General features: G+C 50.9%; 1 protein-coding gene and 1 long non-coding RNA gene across 2 annotated transcripts in view; both read left to right on the top strand.

Moving 5' to 3' along the window:
- COTL1 (coactosin like F-actin binding protein 1) overlaps positions 1 to 3,333 on the top strand; it is a 44,390-nt gene extending 41,057 nt beyond the window's left edge. The window contains exon 4 of the mRNA XM_086350174.1: positions 2,068 to 3,333. Coding sequence (XP_086206300.1) covers positions 2,068 to 2,178 — 111 coding nt within the window. The 3' untranslated portion in view covers positions 2,179 to 3,333. The remainder of the gene's footprint in view (positions 1 to 2,067) is intronic.
- A 4,134-nt stretch (positions 3,334 to 7,467) lies between these two features.
- LOC147353028 (uncharacterized) lies at positions 7,468 to 16,991 on the top strand. Its single transcript, XR_015144983.1, has 2 exons — positions 7,468 to 8,366; positions 15,123 to 16,991. It is a non-coding gene; the product is annotated as an uncharacterized LOC147353028 (long non-coding RNA).
- Positions 16,992 to 26,269: the final 9,278 nt, after the last annotated feature.

The following is a 26,269-nucleotide window of genomic DNA, read 5'->3' as shown; positions in this document are numbered from 1 at the left end:
AAAAGTAAAATAAAAAGAAGAAGGCCAGCTTTAGAGTCAGCTGTACCTGCTAGCCATGTGACTTTGGGCAACTGTCGTTATCTCCAGCCTTTGTTTTGTCATCTTCACAATGGAAATAATATTGATTATTAATATATTACAGGATTTGTTTTTAAAGCAGCTTTATTATGATATAATTTACACACCACAAAATTAACTCACCCTAAGTCTCCAGTTCAGTTATTTTTAGTAAATTTACAGGGTTGTGCAACTATTATTGCCATTCAATTTCCGAGCATTTCCATCTTTTTCTGTTCCAATCTCTAGCTCCTTTTGTCTCTCTGGGTTTGCCTTTTCTAGACCTTTCATATAAACGGAATCATACAATATGTGGTCTTTCACATCTGGCTTCTCTCACTGAGCGTAATGGTTCGTTCTTTTTTTTTTGAGCATAATGGTTTTAAGGTTCATCCCTGTTGTAGCCTGAATCAGCACCTCACTCCTTTTTATGACTGAGTAATATTCCATTGGAGAAGGCAATGGCAACCCACTCCAGTACTCTTGCCTGGAAAATCCCATGGGCAGAGGAGCCTGGTGGGCTACAGTCTGTGGGGTCGTTAAGAGTCGGACATGACAGCAACTTCACTTTCACTTTTCACTTTCATGCATTGGAGAAGGAAATGGCAACCCACTCCAGTACTCTTGCCTGGAGAATCCCATGGGCAGAGGAGCCTGGTGGGCTACAGTCTGTGGGGTCGTTAAGAGTCGGACACGACTGAAGCGACTTAGCAGCAGCAGCAGCAGCATTCCATCATATGGATAGACCCTATTTTGTTTACCCTTTCATGTGTTGATGGGCATTTGAGTAGTTTCCACTTTTTGACTGTTATGAATAAAGTTGCCATGAATGTTTGTGATTACAAGTGTTTGTGTGGACATATGCTTTCATTTCTGTTGGGTAGCTACCTGGGAGTAGAATCGCCGAGTCATGCTAAAAGGTTTTAAGAATTAAGTTTGTTAATGTGTGGCACTGCCTGGTCACTTAGGCCCGTTGTATACAGTGGTCACCGTTTACATTATTTCCTCACGGACTCTTTTTTTTAATGTGGATGATGTTCTGGCCTTCAGACGTGTTATTCGTATATTGGTAACTTCTCCGTATTCTTACCTGTCACCATCCTGACATTTTCCTTATGGCAGTTTTATAATGCATGTATTCAAATACCTGTTGACTCTTCATGGCTTAGATCACCCGCTTCACTCATTCAAGCCACACACATTTGCGAGCACCTCGTGTGTGCTGGGTCTGCGGGCTTTTATGGTGGACACATGCATACCACAGCAGCTATGGCCGTTTGGCTCATCACCACAGCCCCATCTCATGGCACCGTGTTTGTTGAGTGAATGCAAGCAGTTCCTTCACCTTCAAGTAACTGAGTGTGGCTGGAGAGCCCTGTACAGCCTTCACTGCACCCAGTGTCTGGGCTGATCACTCAGACCTAGGACCAGAGGCCTCACTTCACAGGAGTGTCTGAAGCGACCTTGTACCAGCTGACGACAGCCAGTCACGCGTCTCTTCCCAGCTCCACTTACAAGCCCCCGTTGGTAGTTTGTAATCAGCCAATGTTGGGAGATTTATGCCAGCCTTGGAAATGGGTGGAAGGCTACCATCCACCCCTAACCCCTTTTGTGAGAGAGCCTGGTGTTAAACATTGACCAGTAGACCAGCCTACCTTTCCAACCTCCTCTTCTGTTATTCTCCTAACAAGATGGGTTTTCAGATGAGGAAGTGGAGGCACGGAGCGTTGAAGGAACTTGCTCAAGGCCACAGAGTTGGAAAACGACAGAGCCAGAATCTGAACCCAGACCTGACCCTGGCCTTTCTGCGTGCTCTCGGGATCTCTGATTTCCTGGTCTCTGGCCACGTTTTTGTTTTATCCCTCTGCAGAACCGTTCTGCCCCCAGATTTTCGTTTTGATCATTTCTTAGTATTTTAGTTGCCAAGACTTCCTGGTGTGTTGCCTGAGCAACACTCACATCCCGTCCCCTCTTTTAACGGGAACTCTGTGTTTTGTTTTGTTCCTGCAGAATTTCGCCAAAGAGTTTGTGATCAGTGATCGGAAGGAGCTGGAGGAAGATTTCATCAAGAATGAGCTCAAGAAGGCGGGTGGAGCCAATTATGATGCCCAGACGGAGTAACCCCCCGCACACCCCGCCCCTTGCCAAAGTCATCTGCCTGCTCCCCAGGGGAGGGGGCCGCAGCCTCAGCTACCAGCCCACCAGCCCACCAGGGAGAGGAGACGCGATGAGAGGCGAAGCCCACCACCCCGTCCAAAATCCAGCTCCCCTCCCCACTTCCCTTGTGCACCTGCTGTGTCCTAGACCCTGAAGCTCATTGAACATCTTTCTTTTCTCTTTTATTCTTTCTCCCCGCCCTTCTTTCTTATTCTAAAGAAAAATCATTTTGATGCCAAGGTCACCACATCATCAGATCAGAGGCGCCTCCTGCGGTGACCCTTTCCTGATATTTCTCTGACGCACAAGCAGCCTGTCCGGCTTCACCCACCAACCTCGTGTCGCTTCTGGCACCTGGGTCACGCTGCTATCTCGGTTCTCCTTGGCGCCTGCCTGCTTCCCGCTGAGGCAACGGCTGTGCCGGGAGCCGTGCCCTCAACAGCGGCCTTTACAAGCACACATGCATCCCGCTGGCCAGGCTCATGCTCCTGAGAGTCGCTCCAGGGTCCCCCCCATCCCCCCATTCCAAGTTGCCTAAGCTCCATGCCCATCCGAGATGGTGCTCGATGGAGAGAAGCGCAGGCCTGACTCAGACCAGAAGAGAAGAGAGAATATTTGCCTTAAAAGTTGCCTGGCTTTGCCATCGGTCTGAAGTGGCCCGTTCCCACCCTCTTGATGGAAATCTCACGATGTTGTGGAGTGGGGGGCAAAGGTCTAAGTCCAGATTCAACAGGAGGAGTCTTTCAGGGGTCACGTCCCGGGCTCTCCAAGTGATGAGGATGTTAGGGAGAGAGGCCCAGGGTGTGGGATGGGAACTGAGGTCCAGCCAGTCAGCAAACAGAGCAGGGGACAGAGCGTGTGCGGTGGGAGCCCCGCCCTCGAGGGACCAGAGAGTCTGTGGGTTTAATCCTCGGTGGCATCAGAGCGGCCCAAGGATTTCCTTTTTTGTCAAAGAAAGATGCGATTGGCTTGGTTGTTCATGAGCACGTTTGGTAGCGTTCTTTTTCTCTTTTCCTTGCTCATTTCGTTGGGGGAAGTCTGTGCTGCGTTGGGGTCGTCAAGAGCATCCACACTCAAAATGGTTTACAGAAATAAACAGTTTTTTTGTTTTTCAAAAAACAAGGCTGTGTGATTGGTGTTATAAAGCTTCTCTCTTTCCTGGAAAAATGAAGGCGGTTGTCATTTCAGATTTTAATTGGCCTTCACAGAGCTATTGGGGGCTGGTTGTATTCATATTCCATACCTTGTTCGATTTTAGCAATAACCGTAAGAAGTTGGTGCCGTTTGGGATTTCTCTGGGAGTCCAGTGGTTAGGACTCTTGAATTCCTAGTGCAGGGGGCATGGGTTTGAGTCCTGGTTGGGGAACTAAGACCCCACATGCCATACATGGTGTGGCCAAAAAAAAAAAAGGTGCTGTTTGCATCCCCATTTTATGGAAATCGAGGCTCAGAGAGACTCAGTGATTCACCTGTGGCCTCCCAGCTGGCAGGTGGGAGAGCTGGGATTCGAACCTGAGTCTCTGGGTGGCCCTGGTGCTGTGGCTCAGGACCGGAGCGGGGGAGGCCCAACCCCGAAATAGTGATGAGACGGTGGGATTGTGACATGTCTTGTGTGGTCAGACCCCTCCACTCTGTGGATTCAGGGAAAGCTGCGAGAAGGCATCCCCCTTCAGCTGGGCTATGACATGCTTTCTGAGATTGAGCTTCAAAACGAGATTTCCAGCACGCCAGCCCTGCTGGGAGTGCAGAAGCAGGCCAGAGGAGTTTCAGATGCACAGCCTGCTTTGGAGGAGCTGTGAGTGGGGCGGGGAGACCAGGAAGGAATCCTGCAAGATGTGGGCAAGGCCCGAGGCAGCCCAGGGCCCGTCCTCAGCCAGGCTCCTCTGCTCACGGCTGGGCGACATTGGGCAGGTTGGTTAACCTCTCTGAGCCTCAGCTTCCTTATCCTTGAAATCATTAAGGAGCAGTGAGGATTATGAGGATGTCTGGCAGGGCTCGGTCATCATCCCATCAGGCCTGCCACTCAGTCTTGACAGCTCTGGGTGCCCTAGTTTTTCCTAAACGTAGAACAGAGGGAGCCAAAGTAGGTCTCCGGCTTCCTGGCTTTTAGCGCTGGTCAGAGAGCTTGGATAATTACACATGTAGATAAGCCCCCTCAGGAAGAAAATTATAAAGGCACTAGGGCTGGTTAGGGGCATCAAGGAGGGCTTCTCTGAAGAGGTAACATCTGAGGTGTGAAGGGGAGGAGGGAAGCCGGCTAAGGGGTCTAGGGAAAATGAAACCAGGGACAAAGCCTCCTGGGGGATGTTTGCCAAGAAGGGCAGAGAGGGTGGAGCTGGGTTTATGCGTCAGGGAGCTGGGGTTTTAGTTGATAACTGCAGCTCAGGCCTTTGCTGGGATTTCAGAACTTGGCTGATGGGATCTTGATGTCCTCAAGGGCAGAGAGACCTTGCCTTTATGTCATTGAGAGTGAAAGTGTTGGTCACTCAGTTGTGTCTGACTGTTTGCAACCCCATGGAGTGTAGCCCACCAGGCTCCTCTGTACATGGGATTCTCCAGACAAGAATGCTGGAGTGGGTTGCCATTCCCTTCTCCAGGGGATCTTCCCAATCCAGGAATAGAAACTGGGTTTCCTGCATCCCAGGCAGATTCTTTGCCTTCTGAGCCACCAACGAAGCCCCCCACTCCACCCCCACCCCCCGCCTCCCATAACCAGCATCCAGAAGGTATCTGGTAGTGCTGCCTGGAGCTGATTCCATTCAGCTGCTCCCAATGCTGCCCAGGGCATGGGCGCCCCAGTCTGGCCTCCCTCAGGGTCTGGCAGGTCTTGGGGTCAAGCTCTTGCTTCAGACTCTTAATTACTTGACACACTGGACATTCAGTAGCTATTCTGGGTTCCCCCAAACTGAATGGTGTGAACCAACCACTGTGTTGTTTGGCCCGTGAATTTGTAGAACTGGGATTTAGGAAGGGTTCAGCAGGGCGATTTTCCCTAGCAGGGTCTCTCCTCTGGCTGTGGTCGGATCCACTGGTCTGGATGCTCAAGCTGGCCGGCTCACTCGGCCCCCGGCCAGCAGCCAAGGCCAGTCTGTGGCTGAGTGCACCCAGCGCATCCTCCTGCCACAATGTATCAGGCTGTGACCTTTTAAAAAATGTTTTAAATGTATTTTATTGAAATATAGTAGATTTACAATGTTGTGGTAATTTCTACTGTAGAGAAAAATGATTGTCGCACATATGCTTACGTTCTTTTCCATATTCTTTCCCATTATGGTTTAACACAGGACGCTGCATTTAGTTCCCTGTGCTATAAGCAGGACCTTGGTTTTCATCCGTTCTATATGTAATAGTTTGCCTCCGCTCACCCCACACCCCAGACTCCCACTCCCTCCCTCCCTCCCCTGCCCTTGGCAACTGTGAGCCTGTTCTCCACGTCTGTGAGTCTGTCTCTGTTTCATAGATAAATTCACTGGTGTCATAATCTAGATTCCACATAATGATAGTTGACTTTCTCTGTCTGGCTCACTTCACTTAGTACGATAACCTCTAGGTCCACCGTGTTGCTGCAGATGGCATTATTTCATTCCTTGCTATGGCTGCATAGCGTTTCATTGTACATGTGGACCTTAACTTCATTAAGGGCTGTGGGCTTGCATGGCAGCCAGTCCTCCCCAGAGTGAGAGCCCAGGGGGACCTGGGTGAGGCTGTGTGTCCTTTTCTGACCAAGTCTCCGGGGTTACGTGGCAGCATTTCCACTGGACTTTAGGGGGAGGTGGTCATGAGCACCACCCGCCTCACATTCAAGGGAAGGGGACTTGACCCCACCTCTCAGTAGGAGGAGTGCCAAGACCCACGCCCCCTTTCCTGAAAAAAACACCTCTTCTGCTGTGACCAGGCACTGTGCTAGGCCCATGCCTGAGCTCTGGGGACTTGCACCGGACTGGTGGAGGGCAGAGGAGATCTACGTGGAAACCAGCCAATAGCTGCTGTGCTAGTGATTGCTGTGCCCTCCAGGGGCGAGGGGCGAGGGAGGTGGTGAGGGGGTGGGAGGTGGGGGATGTTATTGCTCTTTGCTGATTGATCCCTGAGAGTAGGCTTCTGCTTCTCAACTTTGCCAGCCTCCCCACAGACCTTTACTCTCCAGGGGGCTATCTGAGGCTGGCAAGGGGGTTGCCCAGCTGCAGGTGCCACCCTGGTGGGGCCTCCCGCTGCCCTCAGCCCCAGGATGTGCTATCCCTGTTCTCATCTCCCTGCTGCTTCCTGTTCCCTGCTTGTTAGTGAGTCACAGAAGAGAGGTGCCTACAGAGCCAAAAAAGGTCGGCTGCCAGGACATGACTCACAAGAGACTGAGAGACGGGAGGGAGCTCTGCCCTCAGGCTGAGTGGGGTCGGGGGTGGCCAGCCAGGCAGGCTGTACCTCAGCTTCCTTCTCATGGCTCGTCTGCTGCTGCTGCTGCTGCTGCTAAGTCGCATCAGTCATGTCCGACTCTGTGCGACCCCATAGACAGCCCACCAGGCTCCCCCGTCCCTGGGATTCTCCAGGCAAGAACACTGGAGTGGGTTGCCATTTCCTTCTCCAATGATGAAAGTGAAACGTGAAAATGAAGTCGCTCAGTCATGTCCAACTCTTAGCGACCCCATGGACTGCAGCCTACCAGGCTCCTCCATCCATGGGATTTTCCAGGCAAGAGTACTGGAGTGGGGTGCCATTGCCTTCTAGCTCGTCTAGCCCATCAGAAAAGCCCGCCCGAAACTTACAAGGGAATTTCACTCTCCAGTTACAGCTACATCCCAGTCCTTTGCTAATCCCCGCCCCTCAGCGCCTCACTGCTCTGGGATCAAGTGGAAATTTCCCAATGGTAGGGGGTGGTGGCCAGGAGCCCTGCTTGTCCTTCCACTCGAGACTCTGTCCACTTCCTCCTTGGACCCCTGATCCCTATCCGGCACCCTTCCTCCTCTCTGTCTGAATGCCCCCACTCTCCCCCTAGAAAGATGGGCTCCTGCTCTGACCTGCTTCTTCAAGAAGGTCCCCCATATCCTGTGGAGTTGGTTGAATGGTGGTCCACCAAAGATATTAATACACCTGTGCCCCGGAACCTGTGCGTGCTTGCGAAGTAGCTCAGTCGTGTCTGACTCTTTGCAACCCCACGGACTGTAGCCTGCCAGGCTCCTCTGTCCCTGGGATTCTCCAGGTAAGAATACTGGAGTGGGTTGCCATGCCCTCCTCCAGGGGAATCTTCCTGACCCAGCGATTGAGCCCATGTTTCTTACGTCTCTTGCAGTGGCAGGCGGGTTCTTTACCACTAGAGTCACCTGGGAAGCCCCCAGAACCTGTGTGCAGGACCTTATTTGGAAATAGGCTCACTGAAGGTGTAGCTATGACCTACCTAGACAGCATATTAAAAAGCACAGACATTACTTTGCCAACAAAGGTCCATCTAGTCAAAGCTATGGTTTTTCCAGTAGTCATGTATGGATGTCAATGATGGACTCTAAAGAAAGCTGAGCACCAAAGAATTGATGCTTTTGAGCTGTTGTGTTGGAGAAGACTCTTGAGAGTCTCTTGGACTGCAAGGAGATCCAACCAGTCCACCCTAAAGGAAATCAGTCCTGAATATTTATTGGAAGGACTGATGCTGAAGCTGAAACCCCAATACTTTGGCCACCTGATGCGAAGAACGGACTCATTGGAAAAGACCCCGATATTGGGAAAGATTGAAGGCAGGAGGAGAAGGGGACGACAGAGGATGAGATGGCTGGATGGCATCAACCGACTCGATGGACATGAGTTTGAATAGGATCTGGGAGTTGGTGATGGACAGGAAAGCCTGGCGTGCCTCAGTCCATGGGGTCGCAAAGAGTCAGACATGATTGAGCGACTGAACTGAGCTGTAATTAGTTAAGGATCTCCAGGTGAACCATCATGGATTTAGGGTGGGCCTTGAAGCGGAGGCCAGGTGTCCCTTATGAGAGAAAGCAGAGGGAGGCCGTGAGAGGATGGAGGCAGAGACTAGAGGGAGACAGTCACAGGCCGAGGACACCTGGAGCGGCGGGAGCTGGAAGGGGCAGGAAGGACTCGTCCCAGAGCTGCTAACATCTGGAGGGAGCCTGGTCCTGCTGACACCTCCATTTCAGACTTCCGGCCTCCCAATGGTGAGAGCCTAGATTTCTGTCGTTTGAAGCCCCACTCGTGATTGTTCCAGGAGGCTTAGGAAACTCTGCTCTCATTTACTCCTCCCCTCCCCCACTCACTGTGACCCTGTCAAGGGGAGGGAGCTGTCCCCAGGGCCTTACACACAGGGGGGTGCTCAGTCAATAGTCCATGAGTGGGGCTCCCCTGGGGCAGGTGCGCCTCTGCCTGCCCTCCGAGCCCCACACAGAACCCGAACCCGCTTAGAGTAGGGTCAGACTTGGCTCACGCTCAACCAGGCAGAGGGCCCCAAGGGCTTCCTCCCCTCCTCCAGCTCCTACCTCCGGCTCTGCCAAAGGGCAGGTATGTACCTCATCTACCTGTCTACCAGTCCCTCCTACCTGTCCAGCTTCTCCACCTCTGGGGGCTCAAACCCATATCCTGATTTCTTCTCTCTTATCATTGCCTCTGGAAGATTTTTAAGATATCTCTGGGAGGCTGCTGCAGATGCTGGAGTGTGCCCCTGGGCTGGGCCGGCCAGGGGACCCCACAGCTCCCTCGGGATGGGGCAGGACAGGGCAGGTTGGCCCTGAGGCTGAGAGCTGCGTCAGAGAGTTGAAGCTCAGGTGAGGACTCGGCCTTCCGAGACTTGCAGGTTCCTCAAAATCCATGCTGCGAGCCTGGGGAGGGGGTGGTTCTGCCTGTCTGTGCCCAGGATCTGGAAGGGTGGCCCAGCGTCAGCCAACTGTGGTTTGGGGGAGCTGTCCGGCAGCTGGGGGATGAGGGCGGAACCGAGGACTAACAGCCTGCTGTGGGTTATGTCTGGTAAAGCCAAGAGAAGTAGCCAGACCTTAATACGCCCTGGGCTCACCCCTGCAGGCCTGTGTCTGATGTCACCGCTGAGGACATGCAGAGCTGTGGACAGCATGCACAGGCAAGACAAACTGGCCCTTCCAATAAGTCTCCAAACACAAAGGTGGGCGAGAAAGGCAACTTGCAGAGCAATGAGGGTACAGAGCGGTAACATCAGAGCTAAATTTTCAGGCTAAATAACATGATCTGTTGGTTATGCATACACACCCATTAGCAAAAATACATCAAACGCCATGAGAATGGGTAAGCCAGGGGGAGGGGGTGCCTCAGGGAAACGGAGGGTCAGAGTGAGGCTCGGGCTGTGTCTGTTTGGTTCATTTATTCCAAAAAGAGCTGAAGAAAATCTGTGAAATGGGAGCACCTGTGTCATGGGCAGGTGGGGATTCGTCAGGTGGTTTTCTCTGATCTCCTGTCTGATTGGAGTATAGAAGTTTCAAAACATTTAAAAAATAAAGACGCAAAAGAATTCACCAAGCAAGGGCAGGGAGGAGGGACAGAGAGGGCTCACCTGGACAGGTGGACTTTGAAGTATGAGGAAGGGACGGGGCTGTGGGAGCTGGGAAGAGCTGTGAGCAGATTCTTCGAGGCCCTGCCCAGGACGGACAGCCAGGCTGCTGCCTAACAGCGTGTTTTTTTTTTTAATTGAAATATAGTTGATTTACAATGCTGTATTCTTTTCTGCTGCACAGCAGAGCGACTCAGTTATACCTATACGTACATTCTTTTTCATATTCTTTTCCATTGCGGTTTACACAGATGTTAAGTATAGTTCCCTGTGCCCAAGCAGTAGGGCTTTGTTTATCCGCTGTGTGTGTAACAGTTTGCATCCGCTAACCCCAAACTCCCGCTCCTTCCGTCCCTGACTCCCCCTCGGCAGCCGGCTGTTCTCTACATCTGTGAGTCTGTTTCTGGTTTGTAGATAAGTATTTGTGGTATATTTTAGATTCTGTATGAAAGCGCTGTCATAGGACTTTAGTCTTCCTCCTTCTGACGTATCTCACTTAGCATGATCATCTCTAGTTGCACCCATGTTGCTGCAAACGGCATTATTTTGTTCTTTTTTTACGGCTGAGTGATATTCCATTATGTATATGTACCACATCTTCTTTATCTCTTCATCCGTTGATGGACACTTAGGTTGCTTCCATGTCTTGGCTGTTGTGAATAGCACTACCACGCACATAGGGGCGCATGTATCTTTTCAAATTATGGTTTTCTCCTGATATATCTCAGGAATGGGATTGCTGGATCATATGGTAGTTTTATTTTTAGGTTTTTTGGGAAATTCTGTACTGTTTTCCATAGTGGCTGGATCAGTTTATATTCCTGCCAACAGTGTAGGAGGGTTCCCTTTTCTCCACACCCTCTCCAGCATTTGTTATTTGTAGGCTTTTTGATGATGGGCATTCAGACTGGTATGAGGGGATATCTTGCAGTTTTTATTTGTGTTTCTCTAACATTAATAATTAGCGATGTTGAACACCTTTTCATGTGCCCCAACAGTACATATTTTGAGTTTGACGATCAAACACTAACTGAAGTGGAGCTGGTTGCTGTTGAGAACGAATTATTGGTTTGAAAGATCAAGATCCCCACGTACTCCCAGTGCCCTGATCCAGGCTGCCTCCCTCTAGACCCAGGACACCCGCTGCCTGGGGCCCTGCCTCGTGTCTCCCTACACCCCAGCTCATCAGCCTCCGCAGAAGCCTTCCACTGGGCGCTTGTTCCTTCCGACCCCAGGGCCGCCCCTGGAAGTAAGGGTGTGGCATATGGATTTGTCCAGTTCCTGCCACAGTGCTGGGCACACAGCAGGAATCCACTGCATACCAGTAAATGGGAATCACCCAAACGAGCTGGCACTGCAAAGAGGCGCTGTGCTTCTCAAGGGTGTCCCCCAGCACCCACCGCAGAACCATCTAGCATATTTGGTAAAATGCAGATTCCCAGGCCCCAACTCAGACCACCCCCCCCAGGAGTCACTGTCTTTGAGGATCATCCCAGAATCTGCATTTTTAGCAGGTTGATGGAGGGATTCTTAGATACCCTGATAAGAAGGTCTTTTCAGAGGGTAGAGACTAGTCTTGCTCTTTCCCACTGGTTCTTAGTGGATGTGGTCCGGGCCCTGAATGAGCTTGTGAACTTGAGCATCACCTGGGAATTGGTGAAAGGCTGACTCCACAGCCCAGTCGTTGGCCTATTGAGTCCTAGTACCCCCAGGGTGGGTGGGTGCGGTCTGTATTTAAACATGCCCTTAGGTCAATGCTGATATATGTTTGAGGTTGGGAACCCCTGTTTTTGACCACATGTTTGAGTTTGGGAACCCCTGTTTTTGACCACAACCCCACTTTCTACCCTTTTGCTAGGAAAAAAGCTTTGATGCCATTTAAAAACAAATTTTGAAATGAACTTAAATTTTTTCACTGTATAAGTATTACTCGCCATCATGTCTATGTGTCTGTCTGTGTTCAGTCACTTTAGTCATGTCCAACTCTTTGCAACCCCATGGACTGCAGCCTAGCAGGCTCCTCTGTCCATGGAATTTTTCAAGCTAGAATACTGGAATGGATTGCCATTTCCTCCTCCAGAGGATCTTCCTGACCCAGGGATCGAACTGCATTGCAGGGGGGATTCTTTACTGCTGAGCTACTGGGGAAGTCTGAAGGCACATACTCACCATCATAAAATAATTTAAAAGGTAGAGATAAAGAAGATGAGGATAAAAATGATCCAATACTCAACCTCAAGATAGAATTCTTATTCCAAACGGGGGTATATCCTTCCAGGTTTTCTAAAGCAGCATTTTTATTATGTATAATAAATGTATTCCCCACATACATTTTTATTTTCAAAAATTGAGATTGCATTCTGTTCATGTTTTTGTCACTTGCTTTTTCCACTCATCAATATATGGTGAACATTCTTTCACGTCACTGGATACTGCTATGCGTGCATGTGTGTGTGCTCAGTCATGTTCCGACTCTTTGCAACCCCACGGACTGCAGCCCACCAGGCTTCTCTGTCCATGGGATTCTCCAAACAGGAATACTGGAAGGGGTTGCCATTTCCTCCTTCAGGGGATCTTCCTGACCCGGGGATTGAACCTGCGTCTCCTGCATTGGCAGATGAATTCTTTACCACTAAGCCACCTGGAAAGCTCCCGAATACTACTATCATCATCATTTTTTTTGTGGCTTATACTGGATAGTTGGACAATCATTAACTTAGCCAAACCTCTAAGGCTGGGTTAGACAGTTGGAACTGGCAAGCTGTGACCCACAAGCTAGATCTGGCTCATTGATGTGATGGGATTACACATATATAGTTGCACAGTTTGCTCTGAATTTACATAAGACTAGTGAGCCCAGACGCTTACTCCTTGGAAGGAAAGTTATGACCAACCTAGACAGCGTATTCAAAAGCAGAGACATTACTTTGCCAACAAAGGTCTGTCTAGTCAAGGCTATGGTTTTTCCAGTGGTCATGTATGGATGTGAGAGTTGGATTTTGAAGAAAGCTGAGTGCCGAAGAATTGATGCTTTTGAACTGGAGTGTTGGAGAAGACTCTTGAGAGTCCCTTGGATTGCAAGGAGATCCAACCAGTTCATTCTAAAGGAGATCAGTCCTGGGTGTTCTTTGGAAGGAATGATGCTTCCAAAGAAGCATCAAAGCTGAAACTCCAGTACTTTGGCCACCTCATGCGAAGAGTTAACTCATTGGAAAAGACTCTGATGTTGGGAGGGATTGGGGGCAGGAGGAGAAGGGGACGACAGAGGATGAGATGGCTTGATGGCATCACTGACTCGATGGATGTGACTTTGAGTGAACTCCAGGAGTTGGTGATGGACAGGGAGGCCTGGCGTGCTGCAATTCATGGGGTTGCAAAGAATCGAACACAACTGAGCGACGGAACTGAACTGAGTGAGCCCAGACTTCTGTAGCATATGATCTGCACAACAGTACTCAGAAGCCCAACTCCAAATCTTGAATTGGTTGCCAATGTTTCAAAATGGAAAGATTTCACATAAAAATCCAACTCTCAACTTTCAACAAATCTGAAGATCCAGTAACGCTGGGATTACATTCCAGCAGAGAGATGAGGGGCTGGACTGAAATAGCTGCCATTACAGATGGAGACGTGTGCATGCTCTCCAGGGCCTTACTGACCCTAACTCTCTGATTAAACCCCTGGCCAGCCTTTTAAACAAACTCCTTTATGTTATCAGTCTGATCCTATAAGCATTTGAATTTGCCACCCCTGCATGACACTTTTAAATACTTGTTGAATAAACTAATCACTTTTCAAAGCCACAATAGCCTAGACATGGAAGATGATTCCTCTGTTTCATTGAAATAACGCAGATGGGGAGTTGCTATGGCAACACTGGGACCATACTGTAGATTGCTTCAGGGATGATCACAGAGCATCTTCCAAGAAGCAGTATCCCTCCCTCCCCCAAACCCTGGCCTGGTGGAAGTCATCCCAGCAAGGCTATAGTTACAGTGGCTTTTTAATGGGGGGAAGTAGGTGTGCTTGCAGAACGGAATGTTAGCTTTGACAGGAGCACAGACACTGTTTAGTCCTATAGATTCCAGCTCCTCCCCCACGAAGGATTCCTTTTATTATTTACATCCCCATCCATCCCATATTTGGGAACAGTTGTCTTCCAAGCAAACAGCACTTAGGATGTACAGATTTGTTTTCTTATTTAAAAAGAACATCAAAGAGGAATCGTGGTAGCCAGTGTCATATTGTAGTTAAATATATGGGTTCTAATCCTGGTTCTGTCATTCACTTCCTGTGTGACCTTGGCCAAGTTACAAAACCCCTCTGAGTCTCAGTTTCATCACCTTTTAGATAGTATCAATAGGGGCTTCCATGGTGGCTCAGTGATAAAGAATCCGCCTGCCAGTGCAGAAGACATGGCTTTGATCCCTGAACTGGGACGATCCTGCAGGCTCCGGAGCAACTTAGCCTGTGTGCCGCAACTATGAAGCCTGGGCTTGAGAGCCCTCGGACTGCAACACAGGAGCCTGTGTGCCTCAGCTACCGAAGCCCATGTGCCTAGAGCCTGTGCTCTGCACCAGGAGAAGCCACTGCAGTGAGAAGCCTGCGCACGGCACTAGAGAGCAGCCCCCGTGCAACAGTGAAGACCCAGGTCTCCTGCATTGTAGGCGGATTCTTTACCATCTGAGCCACCCGGGAAGCCCAGTGAAGACCCAGCACAGCCAGAAAAAAAAAAAAAAAAAGATAAAAAACAAAATCTTAACTAACAATAACAACAGCAATAACAGTCTCCATCTTACAGGGTTGCTGCAGAATATCTGACATGGGACAATGCATGAAGCCCTCAGCACCGTGCATAGCTAATAATGGCAGCCACTTGATACAGAATAGTCATTAAAAATTTTTTTTCTCTTTCCTTTTTTCTTTGTTTTTGTATTTTAATTGGAGGATAATTGCTTTACAATATTGTTTTGGTTTCTGCCATACATCAACATGAATCAGCCACAGGTACACATATGTCCCCTCCCTCCTGAACCCCCCTTCCTTCTTCCACCCCATCCTACCCCTCCAGGTTGTCACAGAGCCCCAGTGTGAGTCCCTGAGTCATACAGCAAATCCCCACTGGCTGTCTGCTTTACATATGGTAATGTGTATGTTTCCATGCTGTTCTCTCAATTTGTCCACCCACTCCTTCCCCCACTGTGTCTGCAGGTCTGTTCCTATGTCTGTGTTTCCATTGCTGCCCTGCAAATAGGCTCATCAATACCATCTTTCTAGATTCCATACGTATGCATTAATATATAATATTTGTCTTTTTCTTTCTGATATACTTCACTCTGTGTAATAGGCTCTAGATTCATCCACCTCATTAGGACTGACTCGAATGCATTCTTTTTTATAGCTGAGTAATAGTCCATTGCTAAAGCTGAAACTCCAGTACTTTGGCCACCTCATGCGAAGAGTTGACTCATTGGAAAAGACTCTGATGCTTGGAGGGACTGGCAGCAGGAGGAGAAGGGGACGACAGAGGATGAGATGGCTGGATGGCATCACTGATTCGATGGACATGAGTCTGAGTGAACTCCGGGAGTTGGTGATGGACAGGGAGGCCTGGCGTGCTGCGATTCAAGGGGTTGCAAAGAGTCGGACACGACTGAGCAACTGTTCTGAACTGAATAGTCCATTGTATATAAGTACCACTATTTCTGTATCCATTCATCTGTTGATGGGCATGTAGGTTACTTCCATGTCCTAGCTATTGTAAAAAGTGCTGCAACGAACATTGGGGTACATGCGTCTCTTTCAGTTATGGTTTTCTCAGGGTATGTACCCAGAAGTGGGATTATTGGGTCATATGGTAATTCTATTCCTAGTTTTTTTGTTTGTTTGATTTTTAAGGAATCTCTATACTGTTCTCCATAGTGGCTGTAACAATTTTCATTCCCATCAACAGTGCAAGAGGGTTCCCTTTTCTCCACACCCTCTCCAGCCCTGTGTGAGCTTAGCTGAAGTTAATCTGTGCAGCCACACTGAGAACAGAGAAACCTGATCCTTATTTCTTCGTTTAAGGACCACAGGGTTCATCCAAGAAATGACTAGAGGCCATGTCAGGGCTCTCCTCGCTGCCTTGCAAGTGCGTGGTTGGTCCCTGGAGCTGGACTCTGCCCTGTCTCCCAGGGCCCCACAGGGATCCTTGCCCTCCGGTGCTGTAGTTTCCCTCTTGGGTAATGACCCTGGGTACTTGGGGTTCATTCTAACTTTTTTGGAAAAGCTAAAAATGAATTTCCCAAGCTCTCTTGGAGCTCCGGCTCCGGGTGTGAGTTTGGCTGTGCCAGTTCAACGCGTTCTCATGAGATTTGGAAGACGGGAAGAAGGCGGGTGCTGTCTCTCTGTGGCCTGTTTTCCCTTGACCAGCAGAGTCATGGGGATGCTGGCGTCCAGCCTCCAACTCCGGGGGTGTCTAGCCGCAGGCGCTCACTCCTGGGCTGCAGCGCTGAAGGTGCTCTAACTCAACAGTCCCCTCACAGCTTTGTGCTTCTCAGCTCTCCTGAGTGCGGCAGCTCCTGTTCTGCCCTGTCGAGGGGTCACGGCCGCAGTGGAGCCTGGGACTGCTCCTCCAGCCCGCCGTCGGCTTTGTAATCACCCAGTGTGTCGTGTGAAGCTGTTTTCTGCGGGAAAGACTTTGAACTGTTTCTACTTTCTGCATGGAGCCTGACTCATGACACCCCTCTTCCCGGTACCCCAATCCTGCTGACTGCCTGGCCTGTGTGGCTGCCCTGCCCTTCCATCAGCAGCTGGCTCTGACTCTAAGCCTGACTCAGATCTCATGGGCTGCTGCTTACCTCCAGTGTAGACAACCCACTTCAAACTCCGACCTGCCTGCCCTGAGGTGTTTGCTCCCGTCCCCCAGCGTTGTACAGGGGTGTGGTTCTGAATTCTCCCTACTCTGATTGCTGGGAGTGCTCCCTTAGTAATGAGTAACTTCAAGAGTCACTAAGGAGTATTTCAAAATGAGAAATAATGAGAAAATGAGTCTGGCTTGAAAATTACTCCCAATATGGTCATATCATAAAAGCCTGGGGGGCAGGGGGAGACACGGACCCGTTTTCCTTTCCGTGCCTTAAAACACAGTGATTCAACTGGTGACTAAATTGTGAGCTTTTTCTTATTCATGTGTTAATCTCTCTAAGCTACAAAAATAATACTCACTGCAGCTAATTCTGAATAATACGCAACTGTATGAAATAAAGTTTAGAGACCAAACTATAAATGGTGAGCCCCTCAACCATCTGTATTCTTCTAGATTTTTCTTTGTACATGTACACACACACACACACATGTACAGGCATACATGGCTGTTTCTGATCAAATGAAATTGTATGATGAAATTGCACATCTATAAGAAATTTATATATACACACAGAGGAAAAAAATATATATATAGTTTTGCAATGTGCTGTTTTCACTTAACAGGGCATCAAGGAAGATGTTCCCCATGAGTACATATAGATAGTTCTCATTTTATTTAAATTCTTTCCAGTTTTTGAGATCATGAAGCTACAATGGTTTACTGACGTGATCTCCTACTGATGGAGACTGTGGCAGACAGAATTCTGTGATGACCCATGGTGACTCCACCCTTAAATGGCTCCTTCTCCTTGAGTGTCCGCTGCTACTGCTACTGTGGTTGCTCAGTCATGTCCAACTCTCTGTGACCCCATTAGGCTCCTGTGTCCACGGGACTCTCCAGGCAAGAATATTGGAGTGGGTTGCCACGCCCTCCTCTTGAGTATGGGAGGAACCTACAAATATAACGGGGTGTCACTCCTGTGAGTAGAGTGTATATGGTTGGTACTGTGGATTTCAGGAAAGGGAGGTTCTCCTTGGTGGGCTGACCTAGTCAGGTGAGCCCCTAAAAGGAATGGGTTCTCCCTTGTGGGGAGATTCTCCATGGTTGAGGGGTGGGGGGCATGTGGAAGAGCCACTCCTGGACAATGGTCAGCAAGAAAAGGGGGCCTCAGTTATAAACCCCGAGGAAAATGAATTCTGCCACCAACCTAAGTATGCTTATAAGAGGACCGTGATCTCTAGGTGAGGCTGACAGCTTGATTTTGGCCTTGATACCTTGATCAGAGAACCCAACCCAATAACGCAGGGACGTCTAACCCACAGAACCTGGAGACTCTAGGTGGGCGGGGGCTACAAGAAGTCTGGTTTTAAGCTGCCATATGGGGGTAACTCGTTCACAGAAAACTAATGCGGCATTTAGATGGTTATCGATTTTTGTGTGTTCGTTTGTTTTTACTGTTTATTTATTTTTAAAATACACACATATTTTCAGCTGTGCCAGGTCTTGGTTGCGGTATGTGGGATCTTTAGTTGCGGCATGCGGGATCTCGTTCCCCGACCAGGGATCAGCCTGGGCCTTCTGCACTGGGAGCATGGAGTCTGAGCCACTGGGCCACCAGGGAGGTCCCTGTTTGTTTTGAATTAATAGCTCCATCTTGAACCTCTTCGCACATGTATATTGATGTCCCAGGAGTTTCTACAAGATTTTTGGGTACAAGCATTTAGATGATGAGATGAACAACCCCACGGCTCTCCTGATGCCCTGTGTTGATTGACGCTCTACTCCTATGTCCCCATACCCCTCACCATCACTGGTTGTTAGGCCTTTTTAAAAATTATGGTGTGCACATAACATAAAACCTACCATTTTAACCATTTGAAAGTGAACAGTTCACGTGGCATTATATTCACAACACTGGGCAGCCATCACCACGATGTCGTTCCAGAACTTTCTGTCTCTCCAGAGGACGCCTCATACCGGTTTAGCAGTTGTTCCCTATCTCCACCCCCACCCCCTGGCAGCCGCTAAACTGCTTTCTGTTTTATTAGTAATCTTTTTCACTTTTTTTGCCGATCGGATATGCAAACAGGGGTGCTTATTTCAAAATGCTTTGACGACCGGATGACGCACCGCCGCCTCTTCGAGTTCAGGCCTGTGTGTTTCAGTCGGGGCTCAACACACACCACGTGGACACCTCCTTGCCCTCCTCTTCCTCCCCGGGTCCCCCATCTCCATCCACCCCATCTCAACCTCAACAACTTCCCAGCTCGAGACCTGCAGACCGGCATGTCCCTCTCTCTTCCTTGTCTGAGTTCTGTTGATTCCAACTGAGAAAGCCTCCTGCATCTTATCCTGCCCCCAGCCCACTTCAGTTCCTCCTCTGACCTGGACAGCCCCCCAGAGGCCTCTCTGGGCAGGGGGCTGAGGGCGGGGAAGGAGGCTGAGTGCCAGGGAGGCAGCAGGGAGGGGTGGGCACTGTGGCTGCCGGGCGAGGCCATGCCCTGGTAAAGAGGACACCCTCACCCACGCTGTATGGTTGCATGTTCCCAGATCTTCTGATTTTTCAGAAGAAGCCTCAGGTCTGGATATTTATGTAAGAAGGCTTGGCATCTCATTCCGAGAGCAAGTTCTCCTTGTTCTGGACAACCAGGGGCGGTGGGAGCCCGGAGCCTTCTCGCCCTGCAGGCGACTCCTCTGCCAAAAAGAGGGTGTGGGGACAGCGGGTCCCAGGTTGCAGAAGGCTTGAAAAGCCCCAGACAGACGCCCCAGGCTCATCTCCAGGTCCTGCTCCCTGCTGCCAGGCCCTTTAAGGATTCTGAAACATTCTCTCCAGCTGCCCCTGTGACTGTGGCTGTTTCCATAGCAGTACCAAGTATCTGCAGAGCGTCTGTCTGCGGAGCAGCGGGCTTTCCCGGGGCAGGTACCCCATCCCGTGTGACAGGGGCATGCCTGCCGGGTGGGGGTGTATGGGTGGGTTTCTGAGCAGATGCTGTGGGAGGGCTCCGACCTGCCCAGCCTGCTGAAATGTGCTGAGATGGCCTTGGGGGCAGGGCTGTTACTGGGCTGAAAGAAAGCAAACCTCAGCCCCCGGCTTTGGGAGCAGGCTGGGGCCACACCAGCTGTCAGGGAGTGGGGGTGGGGTGGGGTGGGGGCAGGGAATGCTGGCTCTAAGAGCTGGCTGGGGCCTTAGAACCTGGCTCCTGCTTGCAAGTTTTTCTAAAAGGCTCTTATTGGGAGTGCCCTGCTGGCCCAGGGGTTAGGATCCAGGACTTTCCCTGCTGGGCCTGGGTTCAGTTCCTCACTGGGGAGCCGAGATCCCACAAGCCATGTGTGGAATGGCCAAAAAAATAAAAAGAAAGCTTTTCTTGACAATAGTCATTAGGCCCCAGGGTCTGGTATCACTTAAGATTTCAGGTTTCATTTCCACATGGGAGGGCACTGGCTCTGGCTGGCTGCAGAGCCCACTGCCTAAAACCTCTGTGTCATGAGAAATTGGCAGGGTAGATTAGGAGCAGGGAGCAAGAATCCCTCCCTTGAAGGAAGACCCTTTTAATTGAGGGCCTGCTGTGTGACAAGCTTCCCTCCTCCTCATCTAGGCCAGATGTGATACTATTAAGCCATTTTACAGATGTGGAACCTGAGGCGCAGAGAGGGCAAGCTACTTGCCTAAGGTCACAGAGCTAGGAAGCGGTGTGGCTGGCATTTGAACCCAAGTCCGTTGGCCCAAAAGTCCATCCTTGTATCTTTCCCTCCGTTGCTCCCCTCTCCCTCCTCCCTTCCCTCTCTCTTTCTCCTTCCCTCCCTCCCTCCCTCCCTTCTTCCCCATCACCTCCAGAACCAACCATCCTTTGATCTTTTATATTCCAAGCTGGATATTTCTCTGACCTCCAAGCTGCCACCATCATTTGTGTGGACCATCGCCACAGTCTCCTGACACCCCTTCTTGCCTGGTTTTCAAGGTCTAAGTCAGATCACATCCTTCCCCTGCTCAGATCAGATCCTCTACGGGTCCCTCTTCACACAGAGCAAAACCCGAAATGGTCACAATGGCACCAAGGCCAAATATGACCGGGACTCTGACGTCTCGCTGACCTCATCACCTGCCCCTGCATCGCCACCTCTGGCCCAGGCACACTGGCCTTCTCACTGGGATTCATGCTCATTTTGCACAGTCAGCCTCAGGGCCTTTGCATGACTCCCTCCCCTCCCTGTGCCCTGACATCCCTGTGTCGATTCCCTCTTTCACAGTGCTCTCTGCCCAGAGTCACCTCATCAGAGAGGCCTGCCCTGACCCCTGTTCTAAGTCAGCCCCTGGACCTGGTTTGTTTTTCTTCAGAGCGCTAATCACCACCTGCGCCAGAAGGAATCTATCTCTACCTCCCTGTTCCTCTGTATCCCTATCTGTATCTAGAACTCTTTCTACATCTGTGTCTCTATGCCTATCTACCTGGAATTCTAGCTATGTGGATAAGTAGCTTAGGGGGTTTAAAAGATACCTACAGTTCTGTGACCTTGTTTCACTTTGTTCCACCTTATTTCACCTCGTTTTGGTGTCCCTGATTGAGGTCAGACCCGTGATTCTCAACCACGGGCAGCTTCACCCCCTAACACGGTTGACTGGAGACAGTTTTGATTCTCTCAGCTGGAAGGGTAGGAGGTGCTCTATGGCATCCAGTGGGCCCCGGCCTGGACTGTCTGCTCCTTCCCTTCTACCCTCCCAGCACCTAGGAGGAAGCCAGGGCTGCAGTGGGTGCCCAGTGAGCACCTGGGAGGATGCCGGGGTGGCAGCGGGTGCCCAGTGAGCACCTAGGGGGAAGCCAGGGCTGCAGTGGGCACCCAGTGAGCACCTAGGAGGACTCCGGGGCTGCAGCGGGCGCCCAGTGAGTCCCAGGAGGATGCCGGGGCTGCAGCGGGCACTCAGTGAGGATGACCTGGGCCCCTTGGCCTTCAGGTGCCAGGTGCTGCCCCAATGTCCCCATCTGCCGTGAGCTGGGAATGGGAGCCCGGCCCCGGGGGTGGGGTCGCGCAGCCAGCGGTGATGGAGCGGGCACTTGAAAGGCTGCGTGTCTGACCCCCAGGTCTGCACTTTCTCACATGAAATCAGGTTCCCTTCACTCAGGGGGCTTTGAGAGTCAGCACACCCACCAAAGTAAGAAAAGTCAAAACGCCCAAAGCATCTGTTCCACCCCCAAGCGTCACTGAGAGGGGGTGCTGGGCAGAGAAGAGAGGGTCGGGAACGGCAGTCCTGACTCTGACTCTGGTTGTGCCAGGGACAAGCTGTGTGGCCATGGGGTGGTCCCTCTGCTTCCATGGTTCTCAGTGTCCCCAGGGTTCGGTCAGTCTCCCCAGGCAATTCGCTTGGTGATTTAGGGACACCCGGAGGAACATTCATGTTAGTCACCATGTCATGATCAGAAGGTATTAACACATGCAGGGCTTCCCTGGTGGCTCAGTGGTAAAGAATCCACCTGCCAGTGTAGGAAACACAGTTCGAGCCCTCGTCTGGGAAGATCCCACTTGCTGCGGAACAGCTAAGCCCACGGGCCCCAACTACTGAAGCCTGAGTGCTCCAGAGCCCCGGGGCCGCAGGTACTGAGCCCGCGAGCCGAGAGCCTGTGCTCCACAATGAGAGAAGACACTGTGGCAAGAGGCCGGCGCACCACGCCCTGAGAGCAACCCCCGCTACAGCACGCAACGCAGTCCCAGAACAGCCAAACAGATAAAAACACGTGCAGTGCAGAGAGCTAACATGGCCCCCAGGAGTTCTGACACGTGGGCATGCAAAGAACCCCCTGGAGGGCATGTTAAAGATCCCCAGGCCCACCCCTAGCATTTCTGATCCAGTGGGTCTGGGTGGGACCCAAGAACCTTGAAATTCTTGAAGGCCCCATGTGGTGCCGATGCTGCTCCCATGGGACCGGAACCGGTGTTGACTGCAGGCTTCAGATGTGCTGGGCGGGTCGTGGGTGTTCACTGCATATGTTACATGAAGAGGACTGTCTGCCCACGGAGGCTCAGGGAAGCTAAGAGTAGAGAAATCACAGAGAAATCCGCAAGTCAACTTCGGGACTCTCCAGCCTCAAATTCCTCCCCATCGACTGAGCTATCACAGGGCCTCTAAGTCAGCTGAAAGCTTTGTGAGTCCGTTGAAAGACAAACTGCCAACTCATCTATTCATATAACAAACAGTTATTGTGCTCACACTATGTGCCAGGCTTGGTGCTGGGTGCTGGGCTAGCAGAAGCCAACGATACAGAGGCAGAGAGTATGAGAAAATAAAATAGGTAAATACTCTGCATTTACAGTTACTGCCATGAAGGAAAGCAGCAAGAGGAGGGAGGGGCTACTAAGGGCGGAGCTGTGGATGGGAGAGGTGCCGGAGCCCCTTTCAACAGAGGGATCCTAAAAATACTCCTTTGATTGATACAGTTGAAGCTGAAATCAGAAGGCTGCAGAGGCGTGGCCCAGGGAAGATCTGGGCGTGTTGGGGAGAATGGTGGTTGATGCAAAGAGCCTCCTAAAATGTTCAGATCTTAATCCTTGGAATCTTCAAGCATTACTTCATGAAGGCCAAAGGGACTCTGTGGGTGAGATTAAGACCCTTGACGTGGGGCGCGTGACCCTGGATTATCCAGGTGCGCCAATGTAATCACACACGTTCCTCTCAGAGGGAGGCAGATGGATCTTTGATCACAGACAAGGTGTGGTGATGGGAGCAAAAGATTGGAGCCATGCAGCCCGGAGCCAAGGAGTGCGAGCTTCTCCAGGGGGTGGGAGCGGCAAGGCGTGGATTCTCCCCTGGGGCCTCCAGGAGGAACCTTCCCTCTGCTGACACCTTGATTTTTGCCCGGTGAGACTCATCTCGGAACTCTGACCCACTGAACTGAAACAGGATCATTTGCAACGCTTGAAGCCCCTGCCTTTGTGGCGATTCATTATAACATTGAGCTGCTGCTGCTGCTGCTATGTCGCTTCAGTCGTGTCCGACTCTGTGCGACCCCATAGACGGCAGCCCACCAGGCTCCTCCATCCATGGGATTTTCTAGGCAAAAGTACTGGAGTGGGGTGCCATCGCCTTCTCCTATAACATCGAGCAGTCAGGGATTAACCTTGCCTGATTTGACTCGGTCTGAGAGTCACCTTTGGAATATCCTGCCCAAAAGTGTTTTCCTGGAGCCACAATGATGGTCTGTGCTGACAGTGTGACTTCTGAGGGGGCCTTGGACTCAGCCTCTGGAGAGGTTGCAGGTTGAAATCAATCTTTTGTGTAGTCAGCCAAGTCCACGTGGCCTGAACCCCGATAAAAACTCTGGACGTCAAGGCTGGGTGAGCTTCTTTGCTTGGCAGTATTTCTGAGCATGTGGTCACATCAGTGCTGGAAGAAGTAAGTGCTGTCCACCCGACTCCCTTGGGAGGGGCGGTGGGGTGCGTGCACCTGGTCATGCCTGGTCTCTCCCGGACTCTGCCCTTTGCTGAACACTGCAGCAGTTGTGACCACAAGTAAAATGGCTTTTCTGAATTCTGTGAGCCCTGAATTATGAAACTGAAGGGTGATCTTAGGGACTCCCACATGCAGTTGGTGTCAGAAGTGAGGTCTTGGGATTCCCAAGCTTTGCACGCAACGTGGGAACCCACTACAAATGCAGGATCTCTTGGTAGGAAAGTCATGTGATGCCCTGGGACCTTCACTAAAGCTGCCTTAGCTGGGATATGAAGGATAGGGGAGGTCTGCAGCCACGGAGACACAGGGACAGCGTCTCCATCACCGACCATGGTGGTGGTTCGTCCACACTCTGACGTCTGCTTTGAGTGTGGGCCAGCTGTCCACACTTGAAGTCTAGCCGTCCCCTGCTGGAGATTCATAATGTGGACCTCCAGAGCTGGGCTGTAAAACCTTCACTCCTCTGCTAGCTCTCTCCCTGACATCCGGAATCTGTTCTGGGATGTTCCGTGGGTTCCTCTCAGATCTCTACTTCTGCACTGGCCACGGGGAGAAGTTTACTCTGAGTCAGTTCAGACAGCTTGTCCATCAGGCGCGCTCACGGAAGATGAATCTGGCTCATCCTGGTGTGGACACTCAGCCTCTTGTGTCCCAAGGCAGCATGAGCCTGGGAGCCTAGGAATCAGTCCCCCAGGGTGCTGACAGCCTCACTACAGGACCGCTTGGGGTCCTGTGGGTCGGGCTAGATTGAGACACCAGGAATGTCAATGGGGCACACACCACTGGGTCAGTACCACATTTGGGTAAGAAATGAATGAGACTGTGTAGATATATGTAAAGTAGACAATACTTTCCAGGCATTATAGGATGGTTTTCCTAAAGGACTAGAATATTCTATACCTTTCTTTTAGGCCCTAATTTATTATTTATCTTACTGTGTATTTTACATGAGCAGACTTAATTTCTGTACTCTAAGGCAGGGATTGGCAGACTACAGCCTTGAGTCACATGTGGCCACACCCATTTATTTACTGCTGTCTATGAAAATCCCATGGACGGAGGAGCCTGATAGGCTGCGGCCCATGGGGTCGCTGAGGGTCGGACATGACTGAGCGACTTCACTTTCACTTTTCACTTTCATGCATTGGAGAAGGAAATGGCAACCCACTCCAGTGTTCTTGCCTGGAGAATGCCAGGGACGGGGGAGCCTGGTGGGCTGCCGTCTATGGGGTCACACAGAGTTTGACACGACTAAAGTGACTTAGCAGCAGCATGGTTGGTTTTTGGACTTCCCTGGTGGCTCAGCAGTAAAAGAAATCTGCCTGCAATGCAGGAGATGCAGGAGATGTGGGTTTGATCCCTGGGTCAGGAAAATGCCCTGGAGTGGGAAATGACAACCCGCTCCAGTGTTCCTGCCTGGAGAATCCCATTGACAGAGGAGCTCGGTGGGCTACAGTCCATGGGGCCACAAAGAGTCGGGCACCACTGAGCCGCTGAGCACACAGGCACCTCATGCAGACAGTGCTATGAGTATTCCTGCCTTACCCGGCACGTTCTTATAAGCACCCTTTGGGGTGAGTGGTGATTATCCCCATTTCACAGATGAGGGTACTGAGGTTCAGAGGGGGTAATAAGGGACACAAATGCAACTAGAATCCAGGTCTGACTCCGAAGCTGGGCTCTTAGGCCACAGTGTGCTGCGTCTTGCACAGCAGGAAGGCTTCACAAGCCCTGGGGAAACTGCTTCTTCTGTGGTTTGTTCAAAAATGGTTTTTGAGTGTCTCTGCTGCTGGACTCTGTGCTGGAGACTCTGTGGCTGGTTTAGTTTGGGTTCCCAAACCAAGAGAACCCGAAGCAAGGACTCAAGTGCAAGGGGTTTGTTCAGGTGGTCTTGGATAGTCATCAGGAGAGTGAGGGTGACACAGGGAGGGGAAGGGGCCAGTGACGGGAGGGGTTGTGACCACCTCAGGCCGCCCCCAGGATGCACCCGAGTGTCTTCCACCCAGGCTCAGGCATTGGCTCAGGGTTGCCTTCACTCTATCTGGTGGGCCAGCTTTAAAGGTGGATAAAGTGGGTCCTAGCCAAAGAAAGCTGCTGGACAGAGAAACGCAGGTGTTGGTGGTCAAGGACAGATGGGGACATCACATGATAAAGGCAAAGGGGACTCAGGGGCTGGAGTGGCAAAAGAAATGGGGGGGCATGTCATTAACATGTGATGGGAAAGAATCTGCCTGCAGTGCAGGGGGCCTGGGTTCGC

The sequence above is a fragment of the Bos grunniens genome, chromosome 18, assembly GCF_055505025.1.
Source record: "Bos grunniens cultivar Pamir isolate PY7600 chromosome 18, Bosgru_T2T1.0, whole genome shotgun sequence".
NCBI lineage: Eukaryota > Metazoa > Chordata > Mammalia > Artiodactyla > Bovidae > Bos > Bos grunniens.
Note: the sequence above shows the minus strand (reverse complement) of the source record. Positions and strands in the feature narration are given on the sequence as shown.